The sequence below is a fragment of the Rhinolophus sinicus genome, linkage group LG01 (assembly GCF_036562045.2).
Source record: "Rhinolophus sinicus isolate RSC01 linkage group LG01, ASM3656204v1, whole genome shotgun sequence".
Classification (NCBI taxonomy): Eukaryota; Metazoa; Chordata; class Mammalia; order Chiroptera; family Rhinolophidae; genus Rhinolophus; species Rhinolophus sinicus.
The window spans coordinates 161659635-161674497 of NC_133751.1; the positions used below are offsets into that span (position 1 = coordinate 161659635).

General features: G+C 35.4%; 1 protein-coding gene across 1 annotated transcript in view; it reads left to right on the plus strand.

Annotated features, from left to right (window-relative positions):
• AGPS (alkylglycerone phosphate synthase) overlaps positions 1-14863 on the plus strand; it is a 122801-nt gene that overhangs the window by 98010 nt on the left and 9928 nt on the right. The window contains exons 18-19 of the mRNA XM_019739330.2: positions 3756-3855; positions 6009-6066. Coding sequence (XP_019594889.2) covers positions 3756-3855; positions 6009-6066 — 158 coding nt within the window. The remainder of the gene's footprint in view (positions 1-3755; positions 3856-6008; positions 6067-14863) is intronic.

The window sequence follows — 14863 nt, forward strand, 5'->3', positions numbered from 1 at the left end:
GCATATGAAGAGCTGTATAAATGCTGTTGTATTATCATGATGTAATTACATTAAGGTTGAGAGAGAGAGAGTTCATACCAGCGTTAGTAAGAATTTGGATATTTGTTTTCCTTCCCAAAGACAGATCCTCATGAAGGCATCCAGTTGTTAAACCCTCTTGATATTTTGACATAGCATGGTAATTTGCATATATTTGCTTTGCAAGACTAGAAATACTTCTGTACTCTTTAAATTGCCATCTCTTCTGTGATTTTTTTTCTCTTTTGCATCCTCTTATATTTCCCTACTACTACGTTGTGTTTCTTAGTTCTACTTATTGCTCCTATTGAAACAGATATCTTTTAGAATTTGATGAATTGTGCTTCTGTTGAGTAAGAAAGTAAAATTCTAATGTGAGATGTGAGAAAAGCATCTTTTTCACGTTAACTGTTCATGTCCATTGGGATCTCCTTGAAATAGTCTTTCTGTATATGGGAGAGAGAGGGTTTGAAGAGCATTTCAGGAAGTACCAAGTCAAGTCTGTGTATTAACATGTTTCAGAACAAGTGTATTTGGAGTAGAATCAAAAAATATAAAAACTGAAAATGCGGATTTAGAGATTATTGGCTGGGCATTTGGTATATCTGAAAGAAGGGGAAATAGGGGCCTTGTTATATACAATAAAAAGCTATAATTTGGTAAAGCTACTGGTGGCTTAGTGACTGATCATGGAGAGAATCTTTCCAAATGAAGATGTAAGAAGGTACTTTTTTTTTTTTTTTTTTTAACTTGGAGCCATCTTTAAAAATGAAACTTTTGTCATTATCAACCCAAATTGATACGGTAAGTCCTCACTTAACATCATCCATAGGTTCTGTTACCTTAAGTGAAATGAGGTTTGATGAAACCAGTTTTACCATAGGCTAATTGATATAAACAAGAGTTAGGTTCCTAGGGCATCTCATCAATGTTAAAATGAAACAACGTTGCATGAAACAATGTTATCCAAGGACCTGGTATACTTAACTTCTTTTGACAGTCTAGTCTGTCAAGCCTCTTATTATAATACTGAAAACAAATCAGGCCTAATGATCCAGAAGTCATTTGTTACCAGTGAAATATGAAACATTGTAAATAATAGAATCTATTCTTGGGTAGTTGAGAAGTTCTTATTCTTTTGTTTTGTCAAGTAGCAACCTAACAAAATGTATCCCCCCTTCCTCCTCCTGTCTCACCTCACTCTTTAATGTCTCTGGAGACTTCTCCCCTTCCATTATGAAAATATCATTGTGATAAACCACTGCTTATTGAAAGTGATTGGGAAGTAAAATGTTCTGCCCTTGGCCACCTTCTGTAATGACACTTAAGTCTTGGTTCTTCAGAAGGTGCTGTGGACCATCATCGTGTATTATAGTTACATAAAATTGGTGTGCTTAAGACTGAATTGGCCACATGTCATTAATTAAGTAGCTATTTTTTAAGGAATGATTTTCTGATAAAAGTTGAAATGCTCAACTTCTATGATGATCTTACAAAACCAAAGTTTAAAATGGACAGAGTCTAGCTATTTTAATTATTTTTATAAATAGGAGTTTTAAATATAGTTCTTATAGCTCATACTTGATTAAACTAACATTTAACTGGAGTTTGATTTTAGTTTAGTTTGATATGAGCTGCTTAATAGTGGCTAAGGAGATTATTCTCTGTAGAATGCAAATGTTGAATGTATGAGATGTATTTTTTAAACTAGTTTTTTAAAAAGTTATTTCAAAATTAATTTAAAATAGTTACACATCTCATTGACATCAGAGATACCAAAGAAAATAATTTAGCTGTAGGGTACATTTATTGAGTTTATTTCATCTCTGTCCATTAAAAAGTACTTTGTATGTTGGAATAGAGATTCCAACCCTAAATTTTCTCAAGAAGTTTTATGGGAAGGAACTCCTAGCCAGAGTCTGACACACCTAAAATACTCCAAAAAGCATAAAGCACAAACACTTTTCAGAAATTAAAGAATAATAGTAGAATGACTTTGGCAGCCACACTATCACTGTCAAGATGATTTTGGGAGAGGTTCGTGTTTAACTGTCTTAAATGGTAGCATTGATCTTCGCGTATTATGGTGTTAGATTTGAGTCACTTTCTGAAATGGACCCAAATTGAGGTTTTTCCAAAAGATATTTTTATTATTTCTACCTTGTTTTTCTTTGAGATACTGATTAGTCAAGCCTTGTGACTTTAGAAGCCTACTTATCTACCCAAAATTAAACTGTGTAATATTGATGCTGGCTTGTTGGAAGGTGGCAATGCTCTATTAGTATTTATTTATATTTTCTATTTATTGAGAGTAATAGTTCTTATATGAGTGATGCACGTGTAATATTTTACTAATTGCTGTAAACTCATTTCATTCCTGTATTTTTAAAGTTTATTTAAATTTGATTGTTCCTAATGATAGTTAAAATGGTTCTCCAGGTTTTCTTAAACTTTGTAAATCTGGTACTTCAAATGTAAACATTCAAGGGATCTTTTTTATGAGTGTGAATTAACACTAGAAGAAAAACACAGCTGGCAAATTGACAGTAGCATTGTTAAACAGTTCATTTCTCCTGTTCTGAGGCACCTAACATTTGGCCTAAAAGGCCATTAAAATTTTAGATTAGATTCTATTTGTACTGTGTAGTAAAAAGAGTGTTTTCTCTGTATTTGCTCCTTCTGTTAAATTAAATTCTTTGTGGGAACCTCCGTAAATTGCAATCAGAGATTTGACTGTGATTACCTTAGTTCCCCCCTTTAAATGCTTCACCTAATTGCATTTTGAAAGCCCAGATATACACACACACACACACACACACACACACACACACCCCGAAGGTACCAAAAAATGTATACACATGACCTGTATTCATCTTTTGTTATCAGTATATATTGAGTATTACAATTTTAATAGTTTTTTCCTTTCTTAAAATGTGTATACATTTTTTGGCATCCTCTGTGTATATGATTTGATTATCTAATGTTCTTGGTCTTTTTTGTAAACACACAACATGTACATGTATGGGGCCTAGAGTGTAACCTTCAGAGACCCTATTTTAAGGTCATGTCAGTGTATTTGATAATGATCATTCAGTTTGTTTTCAAAGTCCTTGCTAATTATTAATGTGAACTTAGTGAAGATGCTGTTTTATACCTATTCTGATCATTTTTGGTATTTGACCACCTCTCTTGTTTCCTAGTTTTAAGTTCTCATACTTAGTCCTGTTAAAACTTTGAGGAAGTTCCGAAGACTTAGAGTGGATCTCCAAGTTCCTTCTAGTCTGTTTGGGGCTGTCTTTAACTACAATATGCTTAGTAAAAAAAATAAAAAAATAAGTAAATAAATACATCCCTTCTGAGGAGGTGAGGTTTTTGTTTGTTTCAGGCCAGTTGGAGAAACACATTGTTTTTAAATTTTTTTAATTTTGGGGGTGGGGGGTGGGTAATAATTCAGACTTACCCTCCAAAATTGTAAAAAAATAGTACAGATAGTCCCTCTCTGTGTGTATGTATGTACGTACATACGTACGTACACACACACACACACACACACACACACACACCCCTCCCTCCCTATACACCCATCTCTGTTCCTTCCATGAAGTGGGAGGCTGGGTAGAGAATGAGATTATGGCCCAAGCAAATTGTTCAGATGATCTTGCCTTTAAGTTTCTAGATGTTAAATCTGATTTCACTTAACTTAAAGCCTTGTGGGGATTTTGTCTGTTTCTTTTTAGGGTGACGCAGACGTATGATGCAGGTGCATGTATCTATTTCTACTTTGCCTTTAACTACAGGGGAATAAGTGACCCACTGACTGTGTTTGAACAAACCGAGGTAATTTTGCGTACATGACTATAGCTATTATATTCTTTTATTAATTTAAGTAAACTTCACCATCAATTGATGATTTTAGTTTAACTCTCTTTCATCACTTGTGGCCTACCTGGGTGATACCCCATAGAAATGAGAAGCGTATTTGTTGCACTGGGCTGTGTACTGAATTGTGAGTGTAGAATTAATATTCTCTATGTATGTTAGAATTCATCTTCTGATTTAAGCGTGTGGTTTTCTTGGTTGTTACTTGTAGTCCATAATACCTGATGAAATGAAATAGCAAAGGGCTGTAGGAGTCCTTGAGGTCACTCTGGCAGCCCACTCATCTCCAAAGGGTGGCTGCCGCTGAGGTCAGCAGCCCTGATGCTCTGGCTTCGTGTGGCTGTAGCACTCTTATTCTAGGTTTATAATTTTTTTGTTTGCTAAGGCTGTATGTAGGCCATTGGGGCTCATTTGCTAGTAGTTGCTTCTAGTTTTTATAAGGCCTTCTGTTTGAAGGTCAGTATTTCTTATGCCTAGAGTTGAAGAAACAGACTAGACTGAGGAGGAATCAGGGAGAGACTGAGGTGTGTTAAAAACCTCAGGTGTCCTGGTGTTTTCACTCTATTGCACGCCTGCCAAAGATAGTGCTACAAGATGATTTTCAGTGGTACACCCCCCTTAATAGCTTTTTGGAAGTAAAATTGAAATACAGTGAAGTGCACATATTTTAAATGTACAGTTTGATGAATTTGAAGTAAATACACACCAGTGAAATCATCACCCCAATCAGAATAATGAACTTACCCAACCTCCTCAAAAGTTCGAGTACTTTCCCATCACCATAGCCTTTTAGTGTTTTTGTATTGCCGTGTGGCTACCTACTGCCCCTTCCCTGTGCTACAAGAATAGAAATATGCCTTCTTTCCCACTTCAAACTGCCATTCTCTAAGCGCTCCTGATTTCAAGTAGTTATTGCTTTATTTGAAATAATTTGTTAGAAGATATCCTCTCTTACAGCAGGGCTAGCATATTTATGACTCGTTTCAAAAATCCTAAATCCTAAGTGATGAGGGTTCTAATAAATTACTTTATTGTGAGATGTGGTCCATCCATCCCAGCTGGACCCTTTTCTACCCTGGCCTCACTCCCCATGGTTTGTACACACCTGTGTAATTCCCAGAGGTTCAGACATTCGAGATATTTTACCTTATGGCACTCAGAAATTAAGTGTAATTGCAGTTTCTGTTACCCTTTTTCACCTTGCACCCCATTGATTCTTTATTTTGGTGTACGTGTTCAATCTTTCTAACCTTAGTGTTTTATAAGGAGTATAGTCAGTGCTGAGCATGTTAGGATAAAACAAGAGTTGTTTTTTGTTTTTTTCAAACTTAGATATCCGTAGGCCTGACAGGTAATGTGTCCCATGATAATGACCTAAGAAATGTTCTCCATAAGGGCTTTTATGATCGATCCCTGATAGCTTTGTAAGTCAACTTGAGTCTGATGCCCACTGTATGTTAGGTGGGTAATTTAACCATCTAAGCCTAATTTTGTTTATCTGTGAAATAGGAGTCATTGTAATTATTCCATAATGCTACATAGTAAAAACAAATGCGTTACTGCAGGTAAATTGCTTAGTGCTTTTCTGGATATAATAAGCAGTCAATAAATGTTAGTTACTAATGTTTTTTGTTATAGTGAGATGTTTACTTCTGAGTAGGACCTGGTTCTGTCTTTACAAAGGAGAATTGTTAACTATTTAGTGCTGCTGAATTGATTATTTTACCTTCTTTTTCTTTTCTAGAATCTTGATGTGACTATTGTAGATATTGTGACTATTTACTGGAAAGAACTGTAGAGCTAGACTGTATGTTTTAAATGCCGTAAACCTACAAGAAAGGAAAATTAGGCTTCTGGTTTATTATTTAATACAGGAAGTACTGTGTTTCCCTGAAAATAAGACTGGGTCTTATATTAAGGTTTGCTCCAAAAAACCCGTTAGGGCTTGTGTTCAGGGGATGTCCTCCTGAAAAATCATGCTAGGGCTTATCTTCCGGTTAGATCTTATTTTTGGGGAAACACGGTCTGTGCCTCCTTGGGAATTGGGTCTCACTCTTAGTTCAAAGTGGAATCTGAGTAGCAACTATTTGTTGTTTTGTTTCCAAATACAGGCATCTGCTAGAGAAGAAATCCTGGCTAATGGAGGGAGTCTGTCACATCACCATGGAGGTATTGTTGTTTGGGGGTAGAATTTATAGTATTCCTAATGTAAAAAATATTTGGTTTGGTAGAATGCTGGGGAGAGTCATAATATGAATAATACGAAAGCACGTGCGATTTCTTGGAAGTTTTTATGTCGGTCCTGAGGGAGGTGAGGCTGTGGTAGTGACCAACAGACAGTGGACTTGACAAGCCTGCCTGGGTGCCAAGCTGGACAACCTTCTGAGTGCGCAGGTAGCTGCCTGTTACCCAGGAAGAGCCCAGCTTGCCTGGGAACTATTTTACCATCACCGCAAAAGTTTTTAAAGGGAAAAAAGCAAAACAACATAAATGTTTCTCAGCCACTATTGGAATGCAGCTGGATATCAGTTGTACCATATACTGAAGAGCTGTTAGTTTTGCCCACCCAAAATTTAGCAAATGAATCAAGACACTATATGAAAATAATCTTTTTTCAAGATTTTAATGCCGTTTTGTTATTACTTTGTGATCATTGTAGTAAGTACTAAGTTTTATCAGAGCATTGATCCCATCACCAATAAGAATTAAGACCTATCTATGTTATTAACAGTCTTATGAAAGGCAGTTTTTAAAAGTGAAACAGTGGCTGTTCTGTCATTAAACTTGTAATTTTTCAGGTTATCCACCTGTTCCCCTTAATAGAAATATGTTCTGTACATATCCCACAATATAATTTGGTACTTAGAAAAATAGCTATGTGTACATTTTTGAATTAAAAGAAATATTTTCTAGGAAGGAGCATAAGGATAAATGACCACTGAATTTAAAAAATTCAGTTCGTACTCCTGCATTCTCCATATCCCTCTTTCCCTGTTCGATTTTTCATCATAGCATTTAGCATTATCTAATATCCTATATATTTGTACTTCTTAAAATTAGCTCCTCCTGGAAAGTGAGGATGCACAGGGCAGAGACCTGTTTTGTTTGTTGCTATGTACCAGCATCTGGAACAGTGCTCCCCCCACCCCCAATCAGCCCTCCATGCACACGTGTAGGATGAAGGAAAGAATTTTGGTAGAAGGAAGGGTGCGCTATAGAGGATCTATGTCCATATAACAGTATTGCATCCAGGCCTGGAGAAGACTGATAATGTTGATGAAGGAAGTAAAAAGAGAGAGTTCCCAGCATCCTTGTATCATTACAATCTTTTGCTATCACCTTACTTTTTTTCTTAAGCCCCACAAATAAATTTCTAACTTAGCTGATTGATAAGCATTAAAGTGAACAAATTTATTTTTTTCCTCATCTTTTATTATCTTTTGATTGAGATTGTAATAAATGTTAGAATGACAAAAATGAAGGGAGCAAAATAGATATTAGAAAGCTCTCAAGTACAACTAAAAGCTTTTGATTAATCTGAAAGTCTGCACCTAATTTTGGAAATTTAAACAGGAGATATTTCATAAAAATATTTAGATTTTTAGCACCTTCTTCTAAAATATTCAGAAAGCCATGTACATTATGTATAATCATTTGTATATATTCTATTTCAGGATGCACTATATTAATATGTAAGGAACTTGTAAAAGTATATAATATCACGAAGTAATAATATGTTCTTTATTCTAAATTGATTACATGGAAGGAGGAGGCAAAATAATTGAGCTATAATTACTTGTTTGAAGAAAAAAAGTTCCATTCTATAGTCAACAATTTTGCCTTTTCATACATATCAGCAGCCAGCAGTGCACTTTTTCCTTTAAGATCGGGAGCTGTAGGTTCCACGTTCATGATGGTAAATATGAGAGAGGTGTGACTCTGCGAGAGGGTGAGAATAGCTGAATCTTGTATATAGGAGTTAGTGGCTTAATTGTCATTTAGGTAATTGGGTTTTACATAAGCTATTTCGTTAATTGTGAGAGGCTTTTCTCAGTTTACTCAGGCTTTACAGTGTCAGAAATTCTGTAGAAGTTGCAAATGACCAAGTGACCTGCAACATTGCAGAGGAAAGCCCAGTCAAGTTTTTTCTTGCCAAGGCACTTTACGCCTTTAGGATCTATGAGGCTATTCAAGTCCTTCCAGTAGAGTCTACATGTGAGATGCTAGAGTCTAATATGGCAGAACTGCTGGTCTTATTTATTCAGATACGCCACAGATGCTGAGAGCTCAGTGGGCTCTAACAGAACCTACATGACCATTGATGTATCTGTAAAGCTCCCATTACAGAAAAAAGAGAATACAAACTTGAAATAATAGAGTCACTCTAGTACAAATTTATTTGAAACTTGAATTTTGTTACTTGTGAAAGCTATGGTGATAGTCCCTTGTATTAATCAACACACACAAATAGAAGTTAATAAAAAATAATAGAAAGATATAAGCCTTAATTAACCTATAAAATTATGATGCAATTGTTGATCCCAAAGCAAACAATGTAAATAGCTCCCTGTGATATTTTTTAGACAAGGTATTCTTAGTACTTTTTAATATTGTTGTATAATTTGTTTTCCATATTTTAAATATTATTGGTCTGCTAGGTAGTAGGGTTTCAAAGAATTGTAATTCTTTTCCAGGAGAACCTTACAGTCCAGTAAAATAAAATATTATAGTATTTCAAAAGGCCATGATCAAAACTGGTAGGGTTATGGTATCATTACCACTTTAACCAAGTAAAAGTCTGCCATTTGCTTTGAAAAGCACCCAAAAGGTAACTTTAATAAACACGTAAATGCCATAGATGTTCAAACAGTGAAGAGAAGCGACATAGAATAGGGGAAAAATTAATTTAAAAGCTGTAAATATGTGCCAGGTGTTCTGTATAACTTAATCTCCTTTAATCCTGCTCCAAATGCTGTGGAGTAGATATTATTTCTGTCTTTCAAAAAGATATCTGAAGGCTCTGAGTGTAAGTAAGTTGCCCAAATGTGCGAGCAGTAATTAGAGTGCCAGAATGTGAATTTCAACTCAGGTCCTCCTGCTTCAGTGTCCCTGTCCTCTGGCTTTGAGAGCCTAAAACAGAGAAAACAGGCAAAAAGCTAAAAAGATTGAAATTGGCAGCATTTGAAAAGAGACAACAGAGGTAACCAGGTAGCCTGGTTTTTTAAAGTATATGAAAAGAAATACTAAACATATACTTTTTCTTTTAAAATATAAAACCTCTATTTGTTTAATTTTGACACTACATTAATTACTTGCCCTGCTTTAGATGTTAAAACAATGCATCAGCATTTCAATTTCCTCATCATAGGTATTTCATTGTTTTCTCAATTCTTACACAGTCAGTTTGACTTTCTGTTTGTTTTCATACTTCCTAATTGTAGGTTTGTAACATATAGGCAGTATCAGGTAATAAAACAAATGCAAGTCAGATCATGTTACAGGAAAACTTATATAATTTATGTGCATTTTCAGGTTCTAGGCTTATAGGCCTTTTATTTGCTGAAGATTCTCAGGTTTGATGACATAATTTACTTTTAGAAATTACTAGGTTTAACTTGAATGTAGCAAGGTTTGATTGCATATTTGAGAGGTTCTTCCTCATTTAAATAGAAGTCTTTTATTTCTATCATATTTCTCATTTTTATTTTCTGTGTGATCAAAAATATGACTGCATGGAAACAAGCTAAGCTACCTGGTTACCTCTGTTGCTTAGAAAAAGCCTGAACACAAAATATATTTCATATGTGCTGGGAAATTGAAGATGCTTTCCGTCTGCTAGCTTCTCTGCCTCTAAGCTGCTGGTAAACGTGGGAGTGCTCCGGGGCTCAGCCGGAGCCTGTTTGTCCCTGGGTGTTCACTCAGTCCCTCCTCAGTCACTTCCTCAGTCCCAGGACTTAAAATACCGTCTACAAGCTGATGACTCCCAAATAGCAGACTGCACCACCACCGACCCCTGGGACTTCTGCAACAGCCTCCCCCTAACTGGTCTGTCCGCTTCCACGCCAGCTTCCCTACTGTTATTTCTCTTGCTTCCAGGGCAATTTTTTAAAAACTCAGTGTTTTTTCCTTGCATTCAGAATAAAGTGCAAAGTCCCTGTCTGAACCTTCAAGGATATACATGGTGTGTTTGTCTCTTTGTCCTCATCTCTTACTACTTACCTCTCTCAGGATTGGCTTTCTTGCTCTTCCTCAGACATATCAACGCCCTATCCCCTTCTAGGCCTTTGCTATTTCTTCCCTCTTTTCCTGATGTTCCTTTTCTTGGTTCCTCTCCCCCCTACTCCCACCCTACCCCCCATATTTGTATGGCTCTTTCTCCTTCATTTAGATCTGTGATAAAAATGTCACCATCTTAGAGGTGGCTGCTAGTTTTAGGTGCTTAAAAAACAGTAGCTTTAAAATATAAAAGCAGTAGACAGTATCAAGTGAAACTGGTTTGTATGCTTTTTTTTAATTTAAAAAATTTTTGAATTACAGTTGACATGCAATATTATATTAGTTTCAGGTATACTGATGAGATATTTACATTATTTACAATGTGATCACCTTGATAAGTCTAGTATATGGTTTGTATTCTTAAACCCTTGACCTAACCATTGAAGAAAGGGTTACAGTTTGTTTGAAAAAAAAAAAAATATGAGTATTCAAAGGATATGATTCAACAATTGTCTTAACATAGTTTCATCAGTGACCTTTAGTTGGTCTCAATGTGTAGGAAGTTGTTACAATCTGTATGAAAGAAATTTCTTTAACACTATTGGCTATATAATTTGGTATAGAAAAATGCCTATTTTCGTAAGTGCTTTTCTGCTTAAAGTTAATCATCTAATTTGTAGATTTCAAATATCCTGTGCTATTCAGTATAGGTTCATAAAACAGAAACCTTTCCATATAAATTTTAAATAGAGTGGGTTTAATTGTCCTACTAAACTTAATCAATAATAGAGCTTTTGAGAGACCACTTTTTATGTATAAAAAAGATTTTCCTTAATTTGCATCCTGAACTTAAAACTCAAACTGACCTCATAGTAGCATCTTTATTTACTGACCTTCAGGCAGTGTCATGACACCCTCAGTCCCATTTTTGAGTTCAAGAGTAAAAGGGCTGGGGGTTGGGAGAATATTGATGCAATTTCTCTTAGAGGGTTTGGCCTGTAATTGTGATTAATAACAGTTGCTTTCACTATCTGGAAACAGACAGGCTGGTTTGTCTGCCTACAATCATGCTGTGATAAATGGAGCTATTTTAACTCTGGTTTTGTGTATCAAAGAAAACAGATGTAGTCTGGGACTGGAGGCTATAGGAAATATAAAGCCTGCTTAACTTAATCTTCATAGTGCTTGTTTTTGTAACTGACGAGCTGGTCAGTTTAAACAGCAGAGTTTATGTCAGCCATGGATTTAATTTCAGTTTATGACTTAAGTTTTTAAGTTGTTCATTTGCTAAAATTATACCTAAGTCCTTGTCAGGAAGTAAAAAGCGTTGATTAAATATAGCCAGTCTTAGTTTAAATATTGGTGTCTTTACCTAACCAAAATTATTTCCTATTGTTTAGAGAATAATTATGGGGCAGCTGCTCTTAGCTTTTTTTGTGGTCTTAACAATGTAATATTATCAGAAACTTTAAACGTAAAAAGAGACTACTCAAATGAATAAGCAAAAGATCAACTTTGAGGCCATTTCTTAAAAACCTGTATTTTATAAAACCTGAAATAAACGACATACAGATTGGAAAGGAAGAAATAAAGCTGTCACTATTTATGGATGATATGATTGTCTTCGTAGATAATCCCAAAGAATCTACAAAAACAAGATCAGCAAGATTGCAGAATACAAGAGCACACACAGAAATCAATTACATTTCTATATATTAACAACAAACACAGAAACTGCAATTTAAAATACCAATTACAATATCTCCAAAGAAAATGAAATAAGCACAGATCTAATAAAATAAGCACATAGTTAGGCATAAAACCAAAATATATATTGGGTCTATATTTTGAAAATTACAGAATGCTGATAAAAATAATCAAGGAAGACTTAAATAAATGGTAAGACCGTGTCCACAGATTAGTAGAAAACTGGACATCATAAAGATGTCAGTTCTCCCTGGGTTGATCTGTCTGTTTAATGCAATTCCTATAAAAATTTTAGCAAGATTTTAAATAGATACAGAGGATTATTCTAAAATTTACATGGTAAGGCAAAGGAACTAGACCGCTAAAACAATTTTGAAAAAAGAATCAAGTCATGGGAATCAATCTACCTGATTTCAAGACTATGGTATTGGAAGAGAGATACATTGATCAGTGAAACAGAATAGAGAGGCCAGAAATAGATCCCCACAACTATGTCCAACTGATTTTGACAAAGCTATAAGGTATAAAAGCAAAATGGAGGAAGTATGTAGATTGTTCAACAAATGGTGCTGGACATCTGTAAGCAAAAAAACCCCACAAAAAACAAAAAAACAAACCTTGTCCCAAACCTTATACAAAAATTAGCTCAAAATAGATAATGGACTTACATGTAAAATATGGAATAATAAAACTTTTAGGGAAAAAAATAGAAAATAAACAATGTATAAGTTTTATACTGCATGCTGTTGTGAGTAGTGTGATGAAATCTGGTGCCATTCTGCTCCATCCTGCCCAGGACGTGAGTTATTCTGTAGGCCAGCTTATCCACACTGTATGCGCTACCCCCTCCTGTTAATCACTCAGTAGCCATCTCAGTTATTAGAAAGACTGTTGTGATATTGGTTTTGTAGTGCTTGTGTTCAAGTCACCCTTATTTGACTTACAGTGGCCTGAAAGCACAAGAGTAGGTGATGCTGGCAATCCAGATATGCCAAGGAAAGCCGTGAAGTGCTTCCTTTAAGTGAAAAAGTGTGTATGTATAGGAAAAAACGTAGTATATAAAGGGTTTGGTATTATGTGTGGCTTCAGGCTTCCACTGGGGATCTTGTTTGTATCCCCTGCAAATAAGGGGGGACTACTGTAAATGGCTAACCAATGGTACATCCATACTTCCCTCTGCTGTACACAGTCGTGGCCTCCTGCCTCAGGTGCATCACTGGGGGAGAAGAGCTGGGTTGGGTAATACTTCTTCCCTCTGGGTCTCGAAAGAGAACTTTTTATTCCCAGCAATTTTATGTCTAAGACTCTTCTAAGTACTAAATGTTTCTTAGTCGGAGAATGCCTGTACTACATTATTAAAATTGTCACACAATAATTAACTTTTTATAGTTAGCTTCATGTGATTAGCAGTTAATCCTAATAGATACTTCCAAGTGTAACATCTGTTTAAAGTGACTTTAAGTAAAATTTATTTTTAATGTTCTGTGTTGTCAACCACAAGCCATGAGGCTACATGTGACTATTTAAATTAAAATTAATTAAAATTAAAATCCATTTCCTCATTTACAGTAGCCACCTCTCAAGTACTTAATATCCACATATGGTTAGGGTGCTATGTTAAATAAACAGTGTAGATACAGAATATTTCTGTCATCACAGAAAGTTCCGTTGGACAGAGCTGTGAAGCTTTATTTCTTACAGATTTCCACACATGCCTGGAAAGATGGCCAAAAAATATGACTTAAAAGTTTTTTTCAGTGGGCATTAGATTCAAGTCTTTGAGAGTTAACGTTTAAAATAGTGTTTGTCATTAATGGTTGCTTTTTCTCAGTGTAACTTCTATCCACTCTACCACTTTTTCCAAAACTTAATTTGGTCAATAGCCTCAAATGTAGAGCAAGGTCACCTTGCAATGGCAATAAGCCACTTGCTGCTAATCCAGTTGGTTGTAGCACGGAAAGTATGTTGCCTTTATGGAAATTGTTTGGGCTCCTAGGAGATGGACACTTGGAAGCATATAACCCAGGATTTCTTGGTCTTGGCACTGTTGACATTTTGGGCCAGATCATCCTTTGCTGTGAGAGCTATCCTGTGTGTTGTGGGATGTTTCGCAGCATCCCTGGCCTCTACTCACTACCCCTGGTAATATCGCCCCAGTTGTGATAACCAAAAATGTCTCCAGACATTGGCTAATTGTCCCCTGGGGGGCAAAATTACCTCCATTGGGAACCACTGATATAGCCCAGAGAGTCCTAAAGATTTGAAGGAAATGAGAGTTTAGGTTCCATGGCATATCTTCTCTTGTCTTAGCTACTATAGAGTAGCTCTGAGTATATCCAAGAAATAATGTCAGAATGATGGGAATGCAAGGCAGATACAACCAAAGTACATTAAGGAAACCCAGGTTGCTTTTCCTAAATATTTGAATCCTTAACCCTTATCTAAAATGGTTTATAGATAACTATGGTTCAGTATTTATTTTTTATTTCAACTAACATTTATTGAATTCTTACTGTGTAGCATACACTATTTTATGCAACAGGGCTACAAAAATGAATAAAACATGGCCCTAGTCTTCCAGGAGCATATGATGTTTTCTATCCTTTTCTGCCCTTGTTTACCTTATGTTGTTTGACTTGTTCAATTGCTTTTGACTCTGTTATATAGACATTAATTGCCACTGAGCTTAAATTTCAAGTATGTCGAGTCATCTTTTGGGCACTTATGGCAGAATTAACACATGACTGTGTTCTAAAGACAGATAAAATCCAACTCTTGCAATCTATTACCCTAGTAATTAAACTTTTTCTGTTTTATAATCTCTAAGGACCTATTTCAGGATCTATAAGATCTTAGAACTGTTATATAAACTGTACAGATGAAACGTTAGCATAAAGAAAACAGATTTTTTAAATATTTAATCAGAGAAAAATCTCATAAAATCAGATTTTAATTGCTTTGTTAAAGTCCGGGGTATCCATGAATTTGCCATCTTAATATCATAAGTTTCATTAGTAGAAAATAAGTCAGATCACTTAAATAA